The sequence below is a fragment of the Genypterus blacodes genome, unplaced genomic scaffold, assembly GCF_046128005.1.
Source record: "Genypterus blacodes isolate CSIRO-AG114 ecotype Tasmania unplaced genomic scaffold, CSIRO-AGI_Gbla_v1 ptg000036l_1, whole genome shotgun sequence".
In the NCBI taxonomy this organism is placed as follows: domain Eukaryota; kingdom Metazoa; phylum Chordata; class Actinopteri; order Ophidiiformes; family Ophidiidae; genus Genypterus; species Genypterus blacodes.
In genome coordinates, this window is record NW_027466849.1 from 228,530 (window position 1) to 255,490 (window position 26,961).

At 40.3% G+C, this 26,961-nt stretch overlaps 1 protein-coding gene across 1 annotated transcript in view; it reads left to right on the forward strand.

The window, feature by feature from the left end:
• Positions 1 to 26,961, forward strand: part of LOC142996105 (CUB and sushi domain-containing protein 1-like) — a gene marked incomplete at its 5' end in the record, with an annotated part of 226,024 nt that overhangs the window by 169,633 nt on the left and 29,430 nt on the right. Inside the window, 19 exons of the mRNA XM_076146995.1 lie at positions 1,275 to 1,399; positions 1,531 to 1,627; positions 2,627 to 2,731; positions 5,413 to 5,531; positions 5,976 to 6,045; positions 7,341 to 7,457; positions 8,010 to 8,219; positions 10,361 to 10,549; positions 10,965 to 11,142; positions 14,563 to 14,708; positions 17,177 to 17,257; positions 18,479 to 18,592; positions 19,965 to 20,081; positions 20,369 to 20,440; positions 21,302 to 21,448; positions 24,583 to 24,771; positions 24,863 to 25,048; positions 25,435 to 25,632; positions 26,556 to 26,729. Of these exons, the coding sequence (XP_076003110.1) occupies positions 1,275 to 1,399; positions 1,531 to 1,627; positions 2,627 to 2,731; positions 5,413 to 5,531; positions 5,976 to 6,045; positions 7,341 to 7,457; positions 8,010 to 8,219; positions 10,361 to 10,549; positions 10,965 to 11,142; positions 14,563 to 14,708; positions 17,177 to 17,257; positions 18,479 to 18,592; positions 19,965 to 20,081; positions 20,369 to 20,440; positions 21,302 to 21,448; positions 24,583 to 24,771; positions 24,863 to 25,048; positions 25,435 to 25,632; positions 26,556 to 26,729 (2,634 nt within the window). The remainder of the gene's footprint in view (positions 1 to 1,274; positions 1,400 to 1,530; positions 1,628 to 2,626; positions 2,732 to 5,412; positions 5,532 to 5,975; positions 6,046 to 7,340; positions 7,458 to 8,009; positions 8,220 to 10,360; positions 10,550 to 10,964; positions 11,143 to 14,562; positions 14,709 to 17,176; positions 17,258 to 18,478; positions 18,593 to 19,964; positions 20,082 to 20,368; positions 20,441 to 21,301; positions 21,449 to 24,582; positions 24,772 to 24,862; positions 25,049 to 25,434; positions 25,633 to 26,555; positions 26,730 to 26,961) is intronic.

Here is a 26,961-nt window from a genome sequence, read left to right on the forward strand (position 1 = left end):
ATTGCACATAGAAATTGGATACAAACAATTGTTATTTGACAACATCCCAGTCTGTCACACAAGGAAGTTAGTAAGGGATGTTATATTCAACAACCTTTCCCTCTTCTTTAGAGCAAAGTGATTAGAACTTGAAAGTTTCAGAGTATTAGAGGCTCTGTAGGTTGTACTGAATGGATGAAATAATGAGCATGCATTAGTGTGCATTAAAGGGCCCAGTGCCAGTAGCCAGCCACGATGATAGAACTCACTGTATTCACCTGATTTGGTTCCCTCAGGCTTTCATCTCTTCTCAGACATGGAAACAGCTTTAGCTTGAGCCATTTTCCTCAGATAATGACCGTGTATCATCTGTGGAGAATACTTTGGACAACCAAGAAAAAGGACTTTTATTAAACTGGAAGAAATTTTATTGGCAGAGGGGTGTTTAGTTGGAAGGAGATTATGTTGAGAAATATACTGCTGCACTATGAGTCAGAGTTTTCTATGCTCGTCTCAGAATTTGGCTACAGATGAACCTTCTTCCTCCAAGGTTTGTGTAATGGTGCAGTTGAAAGAATTTTGATGCCAAGTTTGACACGAGATTACACTGGTGTTTCTACCTGCATAGGCCACCTCTTTCTAAATACAAAAGTACAAAGAGTAGTTGCCATGGTTGGACTTGGCAGAGGCACACAAACTAATCTAAAGAAAAAAATAAAATTACGTCCTAAGATGAATCATTCATCAGCTAAAAGATTAAATAGGTACATCTTTCCTTTGGTTGTCCCCCAGTTTTAGTACTTGAATACCACATTGTTGTGTTGATATTCAAGTAGCAACATACTGCATGTTTTGTGGTACTTCAGTGCTTTTTTGTGGACAACGTAGCTAGGCCTCAAGGGATGGCAAACTACATAAGGAATATGTAATTTAGCCTTAGTCAATGTTTAGATGATTCCAAATTATCCGTTTCAGGGGGGGTCCGCTCTGTCTCCAGGGCAGGCAAAACTCACATCCTTTGCGCCGCTGGAAATGGTACTGACACAATGACTACAATTCCCAATGTGACTGCTGTGTCTGCTAGCTTATACCTTTGATAAGAGCTATTGGAGAGGAGAGAAGATATTGAAAATTGCTGTGACTGTGCTTCACTATTTTTGTTTGGGAATGTAACAGTTTGGCTGGCCGAATATTCATATACTCATTTGAAAAAAAAAGAAAAATAGAAAAAAGAAAACATTACAGTATCACATTAAGTATAATAGTGATCCTTTACAAACATGTTCTCTTTCTAGTTCCCTGCAGCGGCAATTTGACTGAACGTCGTGGCACTATACTTTCTCCTGCCTATCCTGAGCCGTACCCCAACAGTCTCAACTGTCTGTGGAGGATACATGTCAGTGAAGGTGCTGGGATACAGGTACAGATAGGAATACAATCACTATTACAAATACTATATATATACTAGACATACAGTATGTACTATCTATGGAGAATATACATTAAAGTGGAAGATATTGTGTTAATTTATTCTGATTGTATTCTGTCTAGATCCAAGTGATGACATTTGCTACCGAGCACAATTGGGATTCTCTAGAGATCTACGATGGAGGAGACATGACAGCTCCTAAATTAGGGTCATTTTCTGGTATGACACACACACACACACACACACACACAGACACACACACACACACACACACACACACACTCAAACAAGCAAGCACATGCCATGCTCAAAGACACAACAGATATACACACACAAGCGCGCACGCAGAAGATCTATGATGGATGAAATATGACAGCCTCTAAACTATAGGCGCATACACAAACACAAATACATATAGATTGATTGACAGAAATTCAGATGCACACACACAGACAATGATGAATGAGATGTGACAGCTCTTCAACTGTAGATACGCACACATACGCACACATATTGTTCACATTGTAGGTTTATAATGGATGAAATGTGATGTACTCTACATCTAATGCTAACCTTGATTTCTTAATATCGAAAAATCTGTTGAATATTTCCCGTCCCCACGTACCCTCTGAGTGATGTCAGTGAGAAATTAACTAAAGGTTGAGTGAAGGAGAAAGAGAGAGAGTGGGGTAGAGTGAGACAGAGAGAGAGAGCACACACTGTGAGATAAAGAATGATCCAACCTTTTACAATTCCCCAGTGGAGATTTCCCTGTGACCTGCCCCGAGCACATACCTGTCACACACCTGTCACGCATAAAACATAGGAGAAGACAAACACCCACACGCTCATGGACACAAATGCACGCACGCTCACACACGCAACACGCACAAAATGACGGTTGTGCCCTTCTCTAGAAGGCACACAGGAGAGCTGCCCGCTCTGTTCCCATCGACCTGCTGTTGGCCACACTGAGCAGCCTCATTGGTGCAGTGGAGGGTTAAGTACTTCACATGAGGTCACCTAGGTCACTGTCCAGCTTTTCATCTTTTTCCCAGCTCAGGATTTAAACTCAATTTAGCAACAACATTAAACACGCCTGGATGTGAATTGGTATCAATGTGTATTTGAGCATTGCGTTGCATAAACTGTTTAATTTTATACATTCACGGTGTGTTTAGTGCAGGAAATGCATCTTTGCGTGTCTGTCTGTTACAGGAACTACAGCTCCTGCTCTCCTCAACTCCACTTCCAATCAGCTCCTCCTGCACTTTCAGAGTGACATCAGCGTGGTGGCCGCAGGTTTTCACCTAGAATACAAAAGTAAGTTAAGATTGATAGACAGATACAGTTTACTGATCATGAACCAACTGATTAAATAATCCTTTAAAGGTTCTATCCTTTGAATCGAAACATCTAGGATATGAACAGAGTGAGAAATGGGAGGGAGTATGAACAGAAAAACACACTGAAACACACACACACACAGTCCTACACATTGTTGCAGCTGAGACATCAACATGAAATAGCAGGAGTCAGTGAACCAGACTGGCACTGCCTGAAACCACACATACACATTCCTATATGCATGCTGGGAAACACAAGACGCAGGGAGGACATGAACAGAAACAGAGAGAACCAAACACACACTTATAAACGTGTGTACACTATCAGGCTTTTTCATGTGTGGTTCATACACACAAGTCCAAAGGAAAGGCGCACAAATATGCACAAGCATTGCTGAAGTAAGATACATATGTGTGCTCAACATCATGCCATTGCGCACACACACACACACACACACACACACACACACACACACACCTGTCAGAACATGGCTGTGCTTTTCTGTCCTTGGCATTTGTTGTGGCTTAAAATCATTTCTGGATCATTGAACGTGTCCCCATTTTGTGTGTGTGTGAGTTCTCGTAGTTGTCTCTTTGAGTGTAAGTGCTGGTGTGGCCACGTGCCTTCACCAGAAATATAAAACAGTCAAATCTGGTCACTTGTGGGGATCCATTATCATATAAAGACATAATCACGTGTTTACTGCACACTTTTTGTATTCTTTGTGTTAAAGGAATCATATTATTATTATACCCAGTTTTCTTGTGTATGATCAGGTTATGTACAGCTTGTGTGGTGACTACCCTTGGGTGTGTGAATACATGAAGATATACACCTACATTTACATATTTGTGCTGTGTTGTATATAATTCAGTAATTTCCTTCGGGATAATAAACTTTCATCTTAACCTATCTTATCTTATATGAATTAGTTCAACCTTTGTCTGGCTCTGTAATGACCTTGACCCTTTTTGGGAGGGCGTGGAATTGTAATAAAGGATGTAAGGAGCATCAAAGAGATACAAACAAATCATCAGCCACAGTTTAAGCTCTTCCTCTACATCGCCCTCTCTATTATTTTCATTACGACTAAAGGTGGAAAAATCTATCAAAATCAAGTTTGTTTGTTTGAAAAGGTCAACATCTGCAGACTATATTGTAGTATGATATTTGCTGAGGGGGAGGGTTTTAATGTTTATTAAAACAAACACATTTAAAGACGATAAAAAAAGTAATTTTTCACCACATGACTTTTATATTCATAAAGAATAATGATCATTTCAGCACGCTTGATATATTGCAACTATATCTGGTGAGCAGCCACACGCATGATCCTTCGCTGTGATTATTCATTCTCCTGGGTTTATCTACTGAAACAGGAGAACGATTCCCATCGAGTTAAAATACTGGGTTGTCCTTATATTATGACTTCAATGTAAGCTTTTGCCTCAGAAAACAAATCTACTGGAGACACTTTCAAGACGGGAAGGGGGCTGTCAGCATTTTAGAGAGCATCACTTCTCCCCCCACATAATCAGGAAAGAGAGAGATCAGTGTGTGTAAGCCGGAGTGAGAGGTAGAGATGGTCAGCCAAATTGAATAGTTTCATTGATCAGTTGTCATGGCAGTCTGCTGATGCCTTGCCTAATAATACACAGTGTTCATGCGTGTGTGTGTCTGTCCAAGTTCCAAACCAATGGCGCTTTTTCACTTTGCGCTTCATCTAACAAAAGTATCATTCATCCGCCTGCGCAAGCACACTCATAACAGTCACGCTCCTACGTAATGGACACGAATGTCATGTGCGTGTGTGTGTGTGTATATGTGTGTGTCAGCTCAGTAGGATGACATCATTTTGCTGGTAGGAAGGTAGATTATGAGCCAACATCAGACACACAAACAAACACACACACACACACACACACACACACAAAAGCATTCACTCCTCTCTCTCCTTCTTTCACTCTCTATCCCCTTACACCGGGGTGTTGCCATAGTAACTGCTCTAGGGCAGCCTCCTGCGGAAGTTTCCAAGTGAAACACACAGGCACACACACACACACTCACAAACACAGATACACCCCGACTGATGGTGTTTGATAAAGTGCTGGTTGCTGTCAAACTTATTAATGATGTGTTTAACCTTTATTGTGTTGGGAATACACAACCAAAGTCATTATGATACCTTCACATATTTCTCAGCACATTTCAGAGGCTGCTTTAACCACTCTAGACTAGTAAAGAATGTGGGGAATATTTGTAAATTAGGCTGCCACATTAATTCTTTATCGTGCACATAGAACTGCACTCACACGAGCCTCTGTTCTCTGTTCTCTGTTGCGTCCTGCGTTCCATAACTGGATTTTACTTGAAAACATTCATACCCTGAAATACTGCAAACAATTGCCAGGGATATAAAGTAAAGTTTTCTGTTTGTGTTTGAAGTTGTATTTGAAAAGTATGCTGTGGTGCGCTGCAGGGTGGAGGATGATGCCGGACATGTTGTGACAGGAAATCCCAGGCTTAGAAAAAAAGAGTGGGGCTTGTGTAAAATGTCCGCCATTATTTGTCTAAAGTGCATGCCAGTGACAATTACAAATGTTCATATTATATTGAAATAATGGTTTTATAAAAGCATTGTTTTGTTTTTATTGCAGCCGTTGGTCTTACCACCTGCCCAGAGCCAATGATTCCGGCCAATGGCATCAAAAGCGGTGACAGATACATGGTCAACGAGGTAGTGGCCTTCACCTGTGAACTGGGCTATACGCTGCAGGTAACCAACGCAGACAAATCTGACAAATGACCCAAAGGAAAATAAATACCTACAGATACAATATATTGGTATGCTGCAGTTTGCTTGCATTAGAGCAACACAAGAAGGCAAAACTCACAAGACACAAATGTGTCTCTTTTCCAAGTTGTTGTCTTTTATGTATCACAAGATGAAAAATGGCATCATCAGCACACACAGTAAGATTGCACTGAAGTGGAATCTCTACCTTGGCTGCATTGTTACTCTACATAACACCCACAGCAAGATATTTGGCAAGTTCTCGGATGGAGGAATGATTTGAATGCTTCCCATGCTTTCCTCCACTGTTTTCCACACTGTTTATATTTAAATATATAAGTAAATAAAGGACTGAATGAATAATAAATACCTTTTTATTGATCGGGATACATTGGGATTCATCACACCATCTGTTATCACTTCCAGGGCCACTCTCACATTTCCTGCATGCCTGGGACTGTGCGTCGATGGAACTACCCACCTCCTCTCTGCATAGGTAATACATCACACACACATACAGAGAAGGAAAGCAACAGACTAACAGATTTATGCTTACTTCAAAACACAAAACTTTTACTTTTAAATGTTCCCTTATGTTGCATTTGGACAATCCATTTTAGCAAATCAAGGATTACACAATAGAGCATGGAGTCCCTTGGTTGCACATCTTTAAATCATGTCATCAAACAGCAATATTTTTGTCTGAATATTTTAAAGCACACTGCAGCCATTCCGTCCAGGCCTTGGTAAAGATACAATATCTAACTATGAGATGAATGCTTGTGTCCAAGCAACCAGAAACGAGCATGAGTAGTACTCTGAAGTATGGAATTTTTATCAACAAGTTAGAGAGTCAAGGTTTGTTGGTATGTAGCAGTCTCACACTCGTAAAAACAATAACTCAGACGCTTGAAGCCCCGAAATGTTATTTGCCTTTAAAATTATGCTGCATCTAGCAACACAAAAGGAATAATTCATGAATGGAGGAGAGTGAATGGCTGAAAAGCTCCGGTGCATTTACTACCACCAGGTTGGGGGTCGCATTTGTGGAAGCAAGCAACTTCTTGTCCGCCGTGAGGGTCAGTGATCTGTACAATATGATCAATAGGCCTTGCCTGGCCTTGGGAGGATTTGGCTGGCTGTGCTGAGACCTAAGGTTTCCCAACTTCTGCAGTACCATTAGGAACTTTAATTACATTGATGTTTGTGTTAACACTCGAGTAATTTAGTCAAAGCCAATCCCAGTTAAATCCAACGGTGGCATGTCAGCACCAGATAAACTGGCATTAACTCCTACAGTTTGTGTGTCACGTCTCCATTCTTTACTATTGTTCTAGGTTCTGAAATTTTCACAAAAAGTCAGCATATGCATATCCATTTTTCAAGGTGTGTGTGTGTGTGTGCCTTTCATGTTACACCAATTATCATAGGCAGCCCAGTAAGTCTCTCATTACTTAATACTTAATCATTCTGATTCATAGCTAGTTGCCCCTGCTACCATTGTACTTGCTATATGTCCTTATTTTAACCATACCTGGTAATTAACAACGAACAATACCAGTATTTGAGTCATAAAAAGCAGCCCATATTGATTGATGCTAATAATGCTCTGTGCTATTTTTTTTCTGTTTATTTTTAATGTGCGTGTGTGTATTTGCCCTGCGGTACATGCTGCGTGTGATTCCCATGCAGCTTTGTGTGAAAGCGCAAGGGATAAAGTGATGATCTCTGCCGTACATTGCTCAGGTGTTGCCTGGCTTAACAATGTGTTTGCTGTGCCTGTGTTGTCAGCCCGGTGTGGAGGGGTGTTGTCTGAGATGAGTGGTGTCATCCTTAGTCCTGGTTTCCCTGGCAACTACCCCGGCAACCTGGACTGCACCTGGCAACTCACCCTGCCAGCTGGATATGGTGAGTATTATAGGATGGAGGAGTATACCTAAAAAGTGTGTTCATTCTGCCTCTGTGGCTTGATACAAAACACCCTTTTGTCTATAACGGAAAATGTGTGGCATCTTGGTTTAAGAAAAGCCATTCCATGTGGTGTGTAATGTTCTCTGACTGCACACTGACATTTAAAATGAGTCTCAGTGGGCCAGATTTACTAAGGGTTTTGCAGGGCTAACAAGACAAATACATTCCGTCCATATTTACTACCGTGATGCATCAGGGGGTTTACACTTATATATATTTAAGGACTTTTTCTTCAAACTGCAAACACATTCAGTTTTTTCTACGCATTTGATTTATCAGACATCCTATTGTCGTATGTATATAATTCAATCAATCTCCCTGTAGGAGTCACAGATCCACACATTTCAGGCCAACTATATGGCATGAAATCAATATGAATGCCTGAACATCAATGCCGCTTGCATCTAATGATCACTTATTATTCTCATATATCTTTATAATGTGCATGATATAATGTTATTTTCTATTCATTGATGTTTTATATTGTAGGAGCCCATATCCAGTTCCAGAACCTCTCTTCTGAAGATAATCATGATTTCCTGGAGGTGAGGGCTGGGCCACAGCACAGCTCTGCTCTTATTGGACAGTTCACTGGCTCACTGCTCCCACCCGCCCTGTTAAGCACCACCCATCTGACCATCGTCCACTTCTACAGTGACCATTCGGAGAACAGGCCTGGTTTCAAGCTGACCTATCAGGGTGAGTTTACCTGTGGAAATGTACCTGGGCAGGGTTTTTAGGGGGAAAAAGGGGCAATGCAAAGCCTGCTGTTTCACTCCACCATCAAAGGCTTCATATTCTAGGACCAGCTTCTGAAAATACCTGGATTTGCATTGATGAACTGGCAACTCCAACAATCTTAACATGTGGCCAGAAGCTGCTCCACACTGTTACACAAAACCTTTTTGTCTTATAATTTAACCTATTGGCTGGAACAGCTGACTTATCTACTTTATCTACATCCTCTGCTCTGACAGAAATAGCTGCACCCTGCTGGCATGAATCCAAGAGATAGTAGAGATAGTTGGTCCATTTTAATGAAAAACCATTCACTTTGGAAAAAAACATAAAAAGGATTAAATTGATCACATGTTAAAACGATGACTGTAATTTATTAAAAAGGTTTGAAACCAATCACAATTAAGTAATTGGGTTAAAATTTGATAATCATGACTAGAAATGAATCAAGTGTATGTGGAAGGTTTGATTATATGTTAAATGTATCACCTGCATCCCCTCCACTCGCTCTCTCTCCCTTTCTCTCTTGCTCTCTCTCGCATCGTCTTATAATATTTCTTATAGTTATTTAATATGTAACTGTATTCTTGGGCTGCTATGCTACCAAAAAATACATGTTAATACATAGAAACTAATTCATGTTAAGAAATTATAGCATCCCTTTCAGGGAATTATTTTGTAAAACCATTGCATTGCAGTTGTATTGTCTATAATTCAATGATATCATTGCACATCTTCCTAAAACTCCGGGCTGCTATCCATAGGATGGGGTTTGAGTGTTCAGCTCAGTGTCTGAGCTGTTACAGAGGTTTGGCTTCTTCTCTCTGTGCTACTCTTCCATGTTTAAGGCCCCACGCGCTATTTCCATCTGACTTTTTCCATCTCTCTGTCCACCTCTATGTCTTCCTCTTGATGTTGCTGTCAGGTGGGACCTCAACATCTGTCACCATTGCCTTTTGATTACTTGAGCAATGTTTGTTTGGTTGTGCCACTACGAGTTTATCTGTCTAGATTTGGAATTCCCACAGGTTCTTTGTTATCTCAAACATGCATTTGTTGCCTTCAGTTTCCCATCTGGACATTCGAGATAGTACTCAGCACAGATGTTCTTGTGCACATCTTTCACCTTTCGGCTGCACCTTCTTCCCTCCATCTGTTTAATTTGGAGGTTCTTTCACACCTAGCCTGTTTAGATTATAGAAACAAACTGGTGCTTTTGTTCATTTAGTCTGGTTTGTATAAGTCGTTGAAACTGCCGTCCAAGTACACATCAAACAACCGCTTGTTACAGGGTTCTTGATTTACTTACTGTTTGTGAGCTGAAAAGGTAAATTGAAAAAATGAACACACCTACTGATCACACCATCAGTGAAGAAGGATCCCATGAGTGCTGCATTTTGTAACCATAGTAACATGTCTCAGTCAATAAGGCTATTTTCATGACGTGCAATAAGTGCGAAAAGGGGTTGAAACAAACGTGCACATGTGTGTATGTGCCACACTCCATGTATGAGTGAAAATGAAGTGACAGCACTTCCTCCTGTGTGCTGCACTGACTCTGATTGTTGCACGGTTCTCACAAATGCAGCAAACTAGACTGCTTTTTTTGTTGTGCCCTTCACTACAGACCCATGTACGTATTGGAAATAACACCTACCTTTGCTGTTGGCTTCTTGTGCTTGGTTTACCATGACACCTCCTGCAGGGTGTGTCAAGGTGGTGTGCGCACTGATGACATTTGAGGTTCTCCTCTAAATAGATCTGATGATGCTGACATTTCCTCAAGCAAGTGCAGAGACGTCATGCATACATTTACCAGATATTTTTTTCTCTGACGATATTAGTCTGGAGGTCATAAACTATGTAATCCCCATCAAGTCTGCTGTAAAGAAAAAGCTTTTTATATCAATGTAGCAAGCCGCCAGTGTTTCATCATTGTTATTTTCAGGTAGGTGAACAGAGTGGAAGGCTTTACTGTAGAAATATAGAACAGCAGTTTAGTTGATTTAGCTTTACATAATCATATTGTTGTGATTTCTTTAGATTCCTTTATATCTAGCTGTTCAAGCCTAATTTGTCTCTTTTTTTCTCCCTCTCTTCAGCCTATCAGTTGCAGAACTGCCAGGACCCGTTTCCTTTCCCCAATGGTGACATCATCAACAGTGACCACAGCGCAGGCCAATCAATAACTTTTCAGTGTTACCCTGGTTATGTTTTGATTGGACACCCAGTGCTAACATGCCTGCACGGGACCAACAGGAAGTGGAACCATCCATTCCCACGCTGCGAGGGTAAGAGCAGCCAATGGTTGAATACAATCAGGATCAGATATCCCACCCGATCATAGATGAAGGGAGATAACAGTTTGTTTGGTCCAGCTTGTCATGAATTTTGATGGCTCTCAATAAATTGTGCTTACAACAATGAAGTTCATCGATAAAGTTTTGTTAGCTTTTTGATTATTGTAAATAATACTTAAGAACTAATCAAAGATGTTGGGGTATTGTGTCACTGCTGGTGATATGTATTTTGACTCTTTGAGTCGGTTAACTGCCTGTGCGGACAAATTTACACTGCAAGTATATGTCATTTTAAGTTGACTTGTGTGTTGGAAGGAAATACTAAGCTTCAACCCTAGAGTGCTGCTACTATTGCTGCTGCTACTACTACTGTGAAAGTAATTTTAGAACGCTATTATCCTTCCAGCTCCTTGTGGATACAACGTCACAGCTGAAAATGGAACAATCTATTCACCTCAGTACCCAACCGAATACCCCAACTCCCAAGACTGCAGCTGGCTCATCACTGTTCCTCACGGACACGGAGTTTATATCAACTTTACCTTACTGCAGACAGAGCCCGTCACTGATTACATCGCCGTCTGGTAAGACTGGATGCATTTGCACATTTGAAGACGTGTGCGCACGTGCACACACACACATACACATGTACAAATGAATAAGCTGCTTTTCAACGTACTTTTATCCTGCGGCTGATTGCATTGCTGCCTGGTGCATCTTGGATGCACTCATACGCTATCTGATGGAGACGGAAACTACTCTTTTCATCTCTCTCTCATTCCTCGATCCATCTTACTTCCATACGCACTCTCACACATAGATTTTATTATTTGGAGTGGTACCCTTAACCCTTGTATTGATTGGATTTATATCCAGTAAATCTTGCAGTTAATACAAACACACGCTAGAGTGTATATCAACTTAAGTGTAAATTATTTCTGTCTTCATCCCATAGGAAGACACTGATACAACATTGGGTGTGTGGTTAATACATGCGTCACGGAGATCACAGTGCAATAGACTTCTAATGCATGTACAGCACATATAAACTCACACACTCTCCCTTCTGCAGTAATAACCTGATTCAGTGTGGAGGTAAAATTGTAATACAGGGAGCGTGAGAGAGTAATGCATTTACAATGGGACCACTGACCAATTCAATCTAGCTTGCGACCACAGGCATCCGCAGACCAGGAGAGGGCAGGGGAACCGAGATTCAGTGGGGAGTCTGCAATGTAATGAAAGAAATTGTGGAGCTTGGCTCGCAATTCCAGTGGGACTGAGCTGGATCTGACAAGTCTGGGTGGGCTCAAGATACATTTCTCATGTCGCGTTTTGAGTTTTCGTCCTGTTGGCTTTTTTAAAGGCCAATACCGAAAAGCTCATTTATTAGGAGGAAAATCCAAAGTGATGGAGGGTTTGGACTCTGTCATCTTCCTGGTGCAGGTTTGGCTTAAGAGAGAAGTATTTGGTGTTCAGCTGAGGTCAGGCTTTAATTTCCAGGCTCAAAAGTCAAGCTTAAGGGATACAGCAGTTGGAATGCAGGCAGTGGAAAAGTAATACATCTACACTGAGCGTAGGATTCCTTTTCAATCTCACCAGCAACCACGGCCATGAATATAGGTACGTTATAGCCCAGCATCAAGTGATTTTGCACCTGCTAATTGATTTTGGTGATACATTTGTTATATCTGTAATGTGAGATTAGAACAGAGATTCTCAGCCTTGGTAGATTATTTATTTTCCAGGGTTTTAGACAGAGCATCAGAGTAGCTCATCCATCCACTTATTTTACCTCTGCATTAAGGTTTTAGTCATTAATATTTCCTACAGGATTATAACTGTCACTGTAACCATTATTTTCAAAAAATATACGATGTGTCTGTGTTGAAACACCTCTGTGAATTCAGCATATTGGTGGAACATCTGTAAGTGCCTGCCGGCTGTCCTCCACTGTGTCACTGACGTTTGACTGAGAAAAAGTTTGACTCTTCATCTTTCCTCCAGCAAATCTTGTTATTCTGTGATGATAGCAGCATTGTGTTTGGTTTACATTTTGTTTCTCTCACTTTCTGGCCTTGACTTAATTGAATAATTAGCAGTGTGTTTGCTATGTAAGCTCTTGGGAAGGTGGGAAGTAAAATGGGCTAACAGTGATGTAATGGCCCACATTTTATTTAAATTATGACCACAGGGCTTCTTACTTTTTTTATGATGGATCTTACTTTGGAATATATTGGAAACTATGTGCATTTGCAATGAATCAATGGAAGTAATAGAACAGAATAATTTACATTTAATTGACCTCATGAGTGCATTGGGATTTGGCTGTTTTGTGAGCTGCTGGGTTAATTAGATGTCGATTGGGATCAACATCTCAATTTAATGTTTAATCTTTACTGGTTATCTAAAAGTGAGATATAATGGAGTTGAAAAGGCTGACCGATGCTCACTGTGAGAAGCTGTTAGCCTAAGATCTTTACTTGACATAGATCCACAAGGTATGTGTATTTTAGAGTGCTTAAAGTACTGAAAGATGAGGGTGAACTAACAGTGACAAAGTAATGCATTCACTTTGCATTGCATTAGTTCACAATGGACAATGACGTCGTGCATACCATAATTGACAGCTGACTCTAACAGTCAGCAGTCGTATTCAAACATGTGAGTGAGGTGATGATGATATGTTATGATTTCTCATCAACACCACACATAGCACCTCAGTGGTTTTGCATCTGACTCTCTTGGAATTTTACACAATTTATTCTTTTACAAAGACCTATTATTTCCAGACAGAAATTGCATACATGCATCCCTGAACAGTTGGAAAGAAGTAGAAGGGTATTTGAGGTGAGAGAAGCATTCCAGTTTTAATTTAGTTTAATTTAGTGTGTTTTTAATTTAATTTTAGTATTCACCAAGCTGCTGTTTGTACATGTTGTTTTATGTTGTTTTATATGTTGTCTTCTGTTGTCTTTTTCTATATGTTACACGTTGCACCCAGAACCACAGCAAATTCCTCTTAAGTGCAAACTTAATTGGCAAATAAAGTGATTCTGATTCTGATTAAGGTTTTGTATTTTTCAGAAAGTTCAAATAGAGCCAGGGAATTCAAATGTTCAATCAATGTTTTGATTAAATAACCTTTAGCTTGCACATTTCGATTCTTCCAACATCTTTAAAAGACCTGACATTATTGAGGAACCAAGAGATTCTAGGGACTAAAACTAAAACAGTATTTAATAAGTGAAATTAAGCCTTCTTTTGTTTGTTATCTGAACCTTATTGACACTGTTTGACACCAACTTTTATGTATGTATTCTCTTCGATAATTGATTGCATCAGGAGCGTTGAAATGAATTGGCGAGAAAAAAAAGCTTTGTTTTTTCACGTCTGTAGCAGAATGCAAGTTTCGAGTTAGCCTTTTGACTCTATGTGTTAATTATCTGTAAATGTCAAGTGCAACCATGCAATGATTTTATGTCAAGTAAGCCGAGCTCAGTGTTAATGTTGCCACATGTGTTCAGCTCATCCATCATGGTGAACTGTTAGAAGGCAAATGCAAAATATATGGCAGTGAAACGGAGTGCTGCCTGCTTTTTAAAAATGAAGTGAATTGACTCAGACAGAGTCAAATACTATTTCACTAGTCAGGCACCCAACTCAAAGAACCAAAAAAAAACATCCACACAGAACTGAAGTTCACAGGATGACAATGCCTATTTACACAAAATGATAGTACTTATGTTTGATGCCACCCTATAAGAAAGGGAAACACCCCAACTGACAATATACAATACTCCTGCTGTATCGTTCTCTCACAATCTCATATACTGTATACTGTATTGTGTACAAGTGCATGCTGTCTTCACCACATTACTGCCTATCTGCCTCATTCTATTGCTGCCTCCCTCCCTCGCTCTGTAGTAATTGTTCAGATGTGTCCACTTTGTGTATCACTTATCTTCGTCGAGTGTCTCTAATGACCTTTGTTCTCTCTGTAGGGACGGCCCGGACGTGTCAAGTCCTCAGCTGGGTGTCTTCAGCGGCAACACAGCGTTAGAGTCAGCGTATAGCACCAGCCCGAACGTTCTGATCCACTTCCACTCCGACTTTTCCACTGGGGGGTTCTTCATACTCAATTTCCATGGTATGGACACCCACATACACATTTAATGACTTACACACAGGAATATTGATTATATATTTTAGATGTGTAGTCCTAGTAGTGACCAAGTGTTTTGCTGTGGAATAATTGATGGTGACATATACATGCATTTAAATGGATTGCAATTGTATCTTGCAACCATTAAAGCAGTTGAATTAGTTTGGTGTTGAACTGTTCTAAGCACTAGTTTATGTTGAAATAATATCAATAATCTGTTTTTTTGGGTATGCATTGTGCTCTCAAACCTCAGCCACTTCTCTGAGGTGGCTTTATCCACATCTCTGGATTAAAATTTTGGCTTTCGCGTCTTAAACGCATCCTCCCACTATTAAAGCCAAACGTTTTTTTTGTTATTGTTATGATTATTGCGTGGAACCAGCGAGTCATTATTAGAGAAGATGACACATCACCTACATTTGAAACACCTGTCCCCTGTTTTTAACTTCACATAGCTTGGGAAGTAGATCTCTTCCATAGTACACAGGAAGAGACACAGAAACACAATTCTTTGTTGCTGTTTGTTCATTCAAGCCACCGACCACCACTGCACCATGACCACTACACTAACCTGTCCACCTTGCTGCCGAGAGACAAACAATTATTCACACTTCCAGTAAAACTAGCACATAGAGTAGGTTTGTAGTAACTGCAACGTTAGAAGGCAAACCTGTGTGAATCTCACAAGCATGCACTCACCACACGCTCAGGTGAATACAATATTAGTGCACTTGAGCAGAAGTTTCACTTTGTTTTGGCATGTGTGGCACCACTCCTCAAACTTGGTGGCTTGCCAAATGAAATGCACCGAGATCGAATAAAAAGGTGGTTTGGCATGGTACCAAATGTTCACGGGTTTGGTTTTATTCAATTGTCAAATTGCCAAATTGCCAAATACTAGCATATCGCAGCCTGCAAGGGGAACCTGTGACAGGAGCATGCCTATGTTCCCTCAGCCCTATGTTCCCTCAGCCCCATGTTCCCACAGCCCTATGTTCCCTCAGCCCAATGGTCCCACAGCCCTATGTTCCCTCATTTCTAAGATTTTTTCCAAATTAGGCCCTATGTTCCCTCATTTCTAAGATTCTTTTCAAAATTAGGCCCTATGTTCCCTCATTTCTAAGATTTTTTTAAAAATGAGGCCTTATGTTCCCTCAACCCTATGTTCCCTAACCCTAACCCTAACCCTTAGAAATTAGGGAACATAGGGTCTAATTTTGAAAAGAATCTTAGAAATGAGGGAACATAGGGCCTAATTTTGAAAAAATCTTAGAAATGAGGGAACATAGGGCTGAGGGAACATAGGGCCTAATTTTGAAAAAAATCTTAGAAATGAGGGAACATAGGGTCTAATTTTGAAAAAAATCTTAGAAATGAGGGAACATAGGGCCTAATTTTGAAATAATCTTAGAAATTAGGGAACATAGGGCTGAGGGAACATAGGGCCCAATTTAAAAAAAAATCTTAGAAATGAGGGAACATAGGGCTGCTGGACCATTGGGCTGAGGGAACATAGGGCTGACCCCCCTGTGACCGTGGGCTGTGTATGACTTTAACTATGGTAACGTAAACACCACTGTCTTTGTGTCTGAACATTTAGTATGTATGCGTTTATCACGCTACGTATCAAATCATGCAGACCAGATTTGTCTGGCATTATTACAGCAAGCAGCATTTTGATTACAAATATGTGTTTAATAGCACTGAAGAATATTGCTTATTACCTTTCTGGCCCTGGCTGAAACAAATCGAGAGCAATTTGTCCGCAGCGATGTTGCCCAGATTTCACCTTTGTGTTCCTGCTTTGCGATGGTGCTGTATTATTGAGCGTATAGCATCTGTACTGTTACTGGATCATCATCAGCTGGTTGTAATGCCATGAGGAGCAATAACACTGCAGCACAGGGAACTTGAACACAGTGAAACGTTTTGAGAAATCAAAGAATGAAAAATCAGTGAGAGAGCTCACAGCACTGCCAGATTTCTTTCCACCAATCAGCTCAATCAAACGTGTCTCAGTTTTGTGAGCTGCCTTTCCCGAAATGTGAAAACCAGCCTAACCAAATAAAAAAGATTCAGCTTAACAAAAGGTCAAACTCGGCTGTGAAATGTCAAGGTAATCTCTTCCATAACATCATCATACCAGCATGGCTGCACCTGAAGTTTAAATAATAAACATTGCGCATCTTTCCCACAGCCTTACTCTCAATGGATGCCAATGTACCACATATTTTTTGAAATGTTAATAACATCACACACAGTAATAAGACTGAACAGTGAAGAAGCGTCATTGTCCTCTTCAATGATACACACACACACTGATTCAAATATCACAATAATAAGGAAACTTGTTTTTCGGCTTTCTGACAATATCCCTTCTCACAAAATGTTCCTTTCCTATTTCACAAAATAATGAAATTACAAACTAATTCTTTTTTGCACCTCTTCCCCAGCCTATCGCCTGAAGAAATGCCCTCCTCCCCCTGTGTTGGAGAATGCAGAGGTGATCTATGAAGATGAAGATTTCCAGATAGGTACAATCCTTTCTTATAATATGATCCTCTGATACAGTTATACATAACAGACATGAGATGGTATAATGTGGCAATGTCAGCCACTTTTGTGTCGTTGAGTAGTCCCTGTTGGTAATCATATCCCTCTCTGGGTGAATGAGAATGCTGCTGTTGGGCTGAATTACTCTCTAGGAAATAGACAATACAAGCCAAATTATATCCGATTTCTGTCCTGAAATAACCCAGAGCACTGATACCGAGGCAGCCAAGCACAAATGGAAAAAGCGAGCTATCCTCGTGACAGCAAGACAAAGTATCTTGCTCTTAGTTTCTGTGACCTTTCAGATCAACAGTTGCTGTAATTTCAAAAAACAGACATTTCATAAAACGAACACAAGATCAGTTTACCCCGTCAGTTCTGTGCTGAGCCTCGCTGCTTCGCCCCAAAAACTTGCATCTTGAAAACGTCACTTTTTCCAAGTTGATTTTTGATTGATTGGTCTGTGTTTTCTTTTGGCAATTTTTTTGTTTCGCTTTTGACCTTTTACAGATACATATTGGATTAGCGCCAGGAAAAATACTCCATGGGCTCGACGTATTATAAAAATCATCTGTGAGCTACAATAACATAATCAATCTGGAGAAACAATGTTACTACAGAACACTCACAAGCTATGACAGTGATGTAGTAGGTTATAATACTGCAGCGACATTCGGTTTGTTACTGACTCGGTGCCAAATTATTGCTGCTCGTCACGGCACACGGCTCGCGTCATCAAAGGTATAGAGTCTTTCGCTGCTACAAAGTCAGTGTAATCATACATCCAAGTGCTCAAGATTTTCAAGGGCAGACACAGTGAATATTAATTAAGTAAACCTGGCAGAATGGAGTACCTCAAGGACAGCACCGACTTTGTTGTTGATCAGTTTCATAGCCAATTACACAATCTTTGAACAAGCTCAAGGACACCTTACATCGTGTTTATTCGTTTCAACCATTTAAAATATAATAGTGAGAACCTGCAAGTAGTGTTCCTGTCGGAAAATGTTTGAAGTATCCGTAACGCCTTGTATAGCTCCACCAATGCTCAGTGAATAATCATATTGGTGCTATTTACTTATAAATTAACACCTTAAATCACAAGGCCTTTCATCGTGAGACATAACGGTGCAGAAGAGCTTGTTTAGGACCATAGTTTGAATACAGCTTTGTTGACATGTGATTCCTCTCCTGTGCGTTAGGTGATATTGTGAAGTATCGATGTTCACCCGGGTACACACTGGTTGGAAAGGCGGAGCTTACCTGTAGACTGAATTCCCATTTGCTATTTGAAACTCCATCCCCAGCCTGTCAAGGTAAGGCACCGCCAAGGCCAACTCGCATAACGGTTTCATCATTTGTGTGTGTGTGTGTGTGTGTATGAAGAATTGTCATCAAGTGTTAATTTAACGCATTAGAGTGTCATTCCATATAGAGGTCTTGAAAACACATCTCACTAATTTTGTCCATATTGCTGCAGATGAATTAACAGATCATTCTTTTATAATAATGATAAAAGAGAAGCATCACTTTCCTGTCGGATTCTTGCTATTTATCTCATTTGTTTGGAAGCCAAATGCTGGTAATGTCTCAGGGTTATTGAAGGGTAAATTCACCCAGAACATGTGTTGATATCAGGATACGAGTACGAACTGAACTCTACCTTTGAGCAGACAATGGTCTGGCTGTGGTGAGACTCAAAATGAACTGAGACTCAATAGTTTATAATGCAGTCACACAATTCTGATATCTGCTGCTAAAAAAATGTTGCAGCAGAGTGCAACATGTACTTTTTCTCAGGCACAACCTGTTTCTCTCTTGTGTGTGCTGCTGTCGTTATTACTCTTTCCACGTACACAATAAAAGACCTGGCTGTACAGAACTGTCTCAGCCATGTTCTCAGGGGTTGTCAAAAGGCATTCTGGGAGCTGAAATCACTAACTGAAGTAGAAAGAGACGAGGCAGGTTGGGGAAAGTCAATACACCCCAAATTATTTAAAAATGCTAACGGTGAACATTGAAAAGCTATAAAAAATTCTACCAAAGTGATTCATAGTTATTTTAATGGAAAGCACTACTGACAGTGTTTACCATGCCTGCATGTTGTTTTATGACGATTTAAATTTCAGTGGAGCGTGTTTAATATAATATTACTCTGCTGGGACTGACACTGCATTTCACTGCCCAGCAGTCCTCAGGTAACTGAAGTGTTGGACTAACACCTCTGCCAAACATATTCTCCTGTATTGTTTTCTCCTTTATGTTGCTGATTCTGCTTAGTTTGGACTGCAGCTGTTTCTCATGTTTTGATGACATGAGACTGATAAACCAGAGGGATCCTGCTCAGTAAATCCAGTGGAAAAGTGGAGTCCACTGGCTTTTGGATGTGCTGAAGCTGGATTTGTTTTCCAAGGTCGAGCATAAGTGATGCTCTGCTTCTTTGCTGTCATGTGGAAAATAGAGGCAGAATTTATTTTCCATTATTAGGTTTTGGAAGAAGAAGACACATGTAAGACCAGAATCTCTCTCACATCTCAGCTCCTACCTGGCTGTGTTAGTGTCCGCTTCAGTTTGGTGAATGGAATAATGGAAGGATTGTGTTGCTCAAGTAAAACAAACATGAAGTGGTGGGAAGTCGCAGTGCTTTAGTCAGTGCTTCAATCCGCTTGTCTCTGTTGCCACACCCAGCCCAGTGCCCAGCCAACGAAGAGCGCTCCTCATCATCAGGGGTGATCCTAAGCCCCGGGTTTCCAAGCAACTACCCCAACAGTCAGACGTGCTCGTGGCTGCTACGAATGCTACCAGGTACAGATTTTGGCGGATGCACGTCTAGACTGCTCTGTGTATGTGTGTGTAGTGCGTAGTGTTGAGTTGTGTGAGGTGTGTGTTCCATTATTTGTGGAGCCTGTGTGTGTGGATGTGGAGTGGATGGTTCTGACTATATGTAAAAGTATGTTTTGTGATTGGACTGTATGTGTGTTTGTGTGAATATCTGCTCTTGTGCATACATATACAGTATAATGTAAACGTATTTTTTACTGCATACTGCTGCTTTTTTGCTGCAGTGTAAATATTTTCATCTTTTTTCCCAGGTTACACCATTAATATCTATGTAGAGATGTTCCACAGCGAGAAACAGTTTGACGAGCTGGAGATTTTTGATGGTACACTTTTCCCTATTTCTATGTCTATATTACACCTACACTCGCCCCATGCATATAGTGTTCATACTCGCAGTCAACTTCAAAATATATGGGGCGGGGAACATTCATTTATTAGATCTAAGCAGTTTGTGTAACTGTTAATGTTAATTTCTTGTTTTTACTTAATTTCATTCATTTATGTGGTATACATTAAAAGCATATACTTCTTAAAACTGTTAATTTACATGGGAGCCAACCAAGCAAAATAGAAGTTGTAGCAAAAGTCATCATCATTAAATTAATCATTTGTAATATTATCATATTATTATCATTTATAAGCCATTGAAATGTATTTGTGATTTATATCCCAAAGCAGGAATGACTATACAGTTTATCCTCTCCACTCAGCATTATATGGTCTTTCTCTGTCAGATTCACATTTTAGTGTACAAATATTTTTGTAGCCCGTATGCAGAGCGCTTAAACGCAAATGATGCGTTACAGTAGGTAAAACTGTTGGAGAGGGTCCCACTGTTTGGTTGAACAGGCCTCAGCACAGGTGGAGAAGCTGTGGTCCATAAACCTGAGATGCACCTGAGCGCTGCCCTCCTGTCAGAGTGCACGTACAGCATCTCATCTGGGCTACTTAGCAAATTAATGATGCTGCCACTGCTGCTTCTGTCAACCAAGAAAAAACCCATTCTGACTCAAGTTTCATTCCATCTTGGGTTTCTCCATCGCAGTCATCCTCCTGCACCCAAAAATCCCAATTATGTGACAATATTGGAACTTATATTACAGACACACAGACCATATGTACACATAGATACGTGCATAACAACACCTGAGCAAATGTAATGTGTATTGGGGTTGTTTGTTTAGGATCATCAGGTCAAAGCTCGCTGCTTGTCGCTCTCAGTGGTAATCACTCATCCCAACTAAACTTCACATCGAAGACCAATCAGCTGTATCTACGATGGTCGACTGACCATGCAACCAGTAAGAGAGGATTCAAGATTCGATATTCAGGTATCTACCTATCCACCTTTCTATCTATCTATCTATCTATCTATCTATCTATCTATCTATCTATCTATCTGTCTATCTATCTATCTATCTATCTATCTATCTATCTATCTATCTATCTATCTATCTATCTATCTATCTATCTATCTATCTATCTATCTATCTATCTATCTATCTATCTATCTATCTATCTATCTATCTATCTGTCTGTCTGTCTGTCTGTCTGTCTGTCTGTCTGTCTGTCTGTCTGGTGATTATGTTACCATTTGGAGAGTTGTGAATTTGTTTTTTAATCAGTTGCTGTGTGTCTGTGTTGGCCCAGCAGACTTGCAGCAGGGTCATCGTATCTCTTTTATTTACTTGGACTTCTTGTCCTGCTGTATTTGAACATTTTGCCTGAATTGAGTTGGCTTCATTAGCAGGAGCCCTCAGCCCTCTAAACCCCCTGTTTCCCTGTGAAAAAGAAATGATGCATCCAGGTTCTACACACCTCAAGCATCATCATTTACAAAAAACAAACCTAATTGGGAATGTTGCATTTGCATTCATTGGGTTAATTATGAAGAACAACGGGTAATTAGAAAATCCACTTTGTTAAGTTGGCAATTTGTTTCAGACTATGTTTGCTACCGCTGCTCTTTCCTGCCAGCGCTGTGCTGTTATCTTTATTAGCTTGGCTGGATTTCATTCGTGAGGGTTTTCAGCTGAACCTTAACCAACAATTTTAACCCTTTGCTGCAGAAAACTACTAATTCCATCTACCGAGAATGCACTTTCATCCATCCAGTGGCACTAACGTGATATGATCTTTTCACACGGTTGTATGAACACGGTGACAAAACGGTCTTTTCTCCTCCCCAAGGTGGGACAGCAGCAATAGTCCAGAGTAAAAACGTGTAGTTCTCTTACTGCTAATTATGCAGTTGCTGGCATTATTTAATGTAGGTAGTTTATCTATGCATGAACAAGTGATATACTTTATTGTGGTCAATGGCTTACAACAGAAGAATTAGTTGTTTGTTATTGAAAATGAAGTGGCCTGGTAGTGTGTATGTGTGTGGCAACGCTGCCTACAGTTTTTATTACAGCACTGTTTCTCAGTGCTGGGGCGGTAAAATGACCTTGGTGCCACTGTTCTTTTAATTTGAACACATTTATTTATCCACTGACCTTTCCAAAGGCAATGCTAGCCTCACCACTTGACTAGTGGCTTCGTGTTCCACTTTGAAATTCCACTGGCTTACTCTCTCTCTGATTTTATTGCTGGCTTTGCGTGTGCATGTGTTTGTGAGGTCTGTTTTGTTGTTAACAAAACAATATTAATGGCAATAAAGAGGCGACATATGCAAGAACAAAGCTATTAAATGTCCATATTAACATTTACATTGTTGTGTTTGCTTCGGTGTAAGTCTTCAAATGGAACAGAAGCCATGACAAACCAGTTTGGCAAGACCTCAATGAGATGTGTTTTGGGTTGCTTTCATGGAACGTTAAAGATGGTGACAAATAAAAGTGACAGCATCTTTAGAAGTGCATAAGATTTGAGCCAGTTGCTCTGCCGGCAATGTAGTCCGGATAACTATAGACTTAGGTGTTTAATTGCTTTGTGTCTGAAATAAATGTGCCTTGCCTATACAGTAGGTATCGTGGGTGCCACCCTGCAAAAGTGATGCTTTATATTAATATACATGGTTAACTATAATGGTTAAACTGCACTAAAATCAAATATACTTTTTCAAAATGGGTTTAAACACAAATGAATGTTTGTGTTTTTGTCCTGCACGAGTGACTCTTCTAAGTATTGTTTTCAAGCTAAGATCAATACTATTCATGTTGTGTGTAGACAGGAGCCTCTCTAAAATGAAGTTGATGTCTGACTCGTTGCCAAAAACATAACAAGGAAAATGTATAGCATTGTTAAATTACCCAGGCGACTCCTGTGTTTCTATGTTGAAGAACACTAAGACTATTATTAGTAAGTAGAAAAAACCTTTGAATGTCTAAAAATACTAAAACAAAAACCACAGGCCACAACCATATCACGATTCTGTTCTCCCCACAAAATGACATTCTCATGTGTGACCTCAGTTACCTAATAATGTGTGAAGTTGGGTTCAGAAGGCCCTACATATCCAATAATGTGTTGAGTGGGGTTCACAAGAAGTTGACTCATCATTAATCAAAATGTTTAAAAGAATGTGATCATCAAAGCAGCCAAAACAGGAGCAGGAAACAGCAGCGGTGTTTGGAAGCATTAACTTTTAATATTAAGGATTTGAGAATATTTAGGTACCTTAATATTTACCTTAATGCTTGGATGAAGATTCATGTTAGTAGATGTACTACGATGCAAAACTGGTGAGGGTGATGGAGCAGATTTATTTCAGAGCAATTAGTGATGAGTACAGGAGAAGACGTATGACTGAGTGGGAACAGGATGACATAATGCACTGCTCGAAAACATCAATCCATACATGAAAATGGAAATTATGGACTGACTCTGCCGTCCTGACCTGAGTGGGAAAGTCATTTCACAAAAGCGGAGCCAAAAGGGAGAAAAGCCAAGAGCAGGTGGAGCGATGAGCAGACTGCGACAGGGAGATCCAAGTGACCCATAATGGCTGTTCAGCTACATGTTTACATTGTTCTCTGTGCTTTGGTTCTTATATGTTGTAGTACCACAAAGACACACTACTGCATCAAGTACAATGTTACATGTTTTTATTTCATGTAATGCATTCATTACTTGCTGACACCATTCTACATCATTTCATGTGAAGCTGTGTCATTGTTGCCTGTTGAGATGCCAGTTTCCTACCAATGGGAGGGACTTGATCTAATGGTTTGTAATATGTCATTTGGTCAACACTTTTATCCAAAGTGCCTGGTAATGGGACCATTAGTCCAATGCTTTTTTCATTAAGCTTCGGTATCAGTCAAAGTGACAGCAAGTGTTTTCCAGAGTCACCTTCCCACGCCAAACCCATGGAGCTGTGGATCACTCTTCACTCCATCCAATGATTTTTAGCTCAGGGAAAAAAGTGGATAATGGGTCACTAATTAATAGAATTTGCTTCGAACTGCAAACACACAGATTAATTTGTTCCCTGTCTCTCTTGTTTCATCCCTCACTCCAGCTTCCTATTGTAGCATTAATGATCCACCTTTGAACGGGGGCGTGGTCAACCGAACTAAACTCCGCCCAGGTAGCAGACTTAATTTCTATTGTAACCATGGTTACCGTCTGGTTGGCTCAAGCAATGCCACCTGCCGACTTCACCCCAATGGGCTTTATCACTGGGATGTACCAACTCCTTTTTGTCAAGGTACTTCATTTTTAAAAATTATGCATTTGTTCAGATGTTTAAAATGGCATCACAGTGTTGGTCTAAGCACCCTTTTCCTTGTGATTGGCAGCTATCTCATGTGGAATACCCCAGTCACCGGGCAACGGCAGCTTCCATGCTTATCAGTACACTGTCGGTAGCCAGGTGACCTATCACTGTAACTATGGATACCACCTTGACCCGGGCGTTTCGATTGCAGTTGTGTGTTTGGAGGATGGAAGCTGGAGTAATACTGATTCACCCCCCAGATGTTTGCGTAAGTTTACATAACGTAGACATGTCTCACTTTTACTAATGCAATGCAATGATTTCTTCCAAACCAACTTCTATTGAGAGGAACTGTGATTTTTGTATGGAAGGTGCACAGATACAAGGTCTGCCACAAGGTCTGTTTCCACCGACATGGAAATGGTTCCACTGATTTGCGACTGTGATTTTAGACCTTCTGATCATTTCCCACCAACAAATTGGTTGAAACTCAAAAAGTTGGTTCCTAGACATTTATTTCTGTGTACATTTATTAATCTAATCTGACTCCTTGACCTTGAAATTATACCCATAGTAATTTGATCAATGTCTGTATCTTTACTATTTTCGAATTTAATGGAAACCCATTGTTGAATAATGGCTTACTTTTTCCAGCGATCCACTGCCTCAGCGTTGAGAGCGTCTTGTCAGATCACATGACCTACCGTTTGCTCTCCGGAAGGCAGGCAGAGTTTGGTTCCATGGTGATGTTGGAATGTTCGACAGGGTTCTATTTGGGAGTAGGACATCGGACATTTCGCTGCCTTGCCAATGGAACATGGGAGGGGGCAGATGACCCAGCTACCTGCAAGAGTAAGTACACACACAGAAGAACCCAAAGAATGTTCATCACTCCACCTGGAGAAGCCAGCAAGGAATTGCTTAGTAAATCAATACCAACTTACCACTTTGCCTCCCTGATCACCATGAATGAGATTACAAAGATCCTCTGTGATTGTGAATGATGACGCATAGATTTAGCACAGTATTGAGAGAAAGTACAGCACAAACAAAAGTATGTCTGTGTATGCATTGCAATGATAATTTTTATACATTCAAAGTGAATCCATGTCAGTCTGTGTGAACAAGAAACAGACACGAATAAGGAAAATATGCAAACACAAAGCAAAGGAAGAAAGAATGCGACTGCCACAGCGTGTCGAGCATGAGTTATCAAAAGAGTGTGGCCACCTCAACAAAACAGCTGGAAATGAGTGTGTGTCTGTGTGTGTGTGAAAAGTTTTACACATGCCTTAAGGTCTGAGCCACTGGGCATTGTCTTGGGATGGTTTCAAACAGAATGTATCCTTATTCTACAATGTGGCTTTGCTGCTTATTCCAGAGAGAATTTTAAGAAAACATGTTGACTTTGAAAACTTTCCAATGGCTTACAGAATTTTCAATTGTATACAATATGCTATACCACTGAAAAGTGAGGATGTAACTGTACATCTCACTGTAACTGTAAATAGGATTAAGAATTGTGTCTTTCTTACATTAAACCAGTACTTTTTATTTATTTGAATGTTTTTCATTAATCCCTCCATTTTGTTACATGTTCTTGAAAAATATCTTCAAGTTGTCTATGTGTCTATGCTTAAATTGGCCAGTGATTGTAAGTCATTCCTCTGACTGAAGCTGCATTAGGGCGGCGGTCTCGTTGCCTGTGTCATTTAACTAGTAGACCTGTCGACTTTTCTAATGTGATCTTCTACCTTGATTTATTTGACTCTTAGTTATCTCCTGTGGCGAGCTTCCTTCTCCACCGTTTGGCACCAAACTAGGGACACTGACCACATTCGGAGCAACTGCGATCTTTATGTGTAACCATGGTTACACACTGGTGGGGTCACATGTAAGAGAGTGTGGGGCCAACGGGCTGTGGAGCGGTGCGGAGACCAGGTGTCTAGGTAAGGACCATTAAAACTCACCTAATGGTAAATGTGATAAGGTGTGTGAGTATACACTGGCTGTGTGTGTGCACCTAATCCACTGTGTAACAAAAAGAACCAAAGAAACAAAAGACATTCAATCTTATGGATAAATTAAAATTATGAATGAACCCCTACCATTTTCAAATACAAACATTGTTTTCTGTATCAGTATGAAATGTTTCCTTAAAAATTGAACATATGATGTACT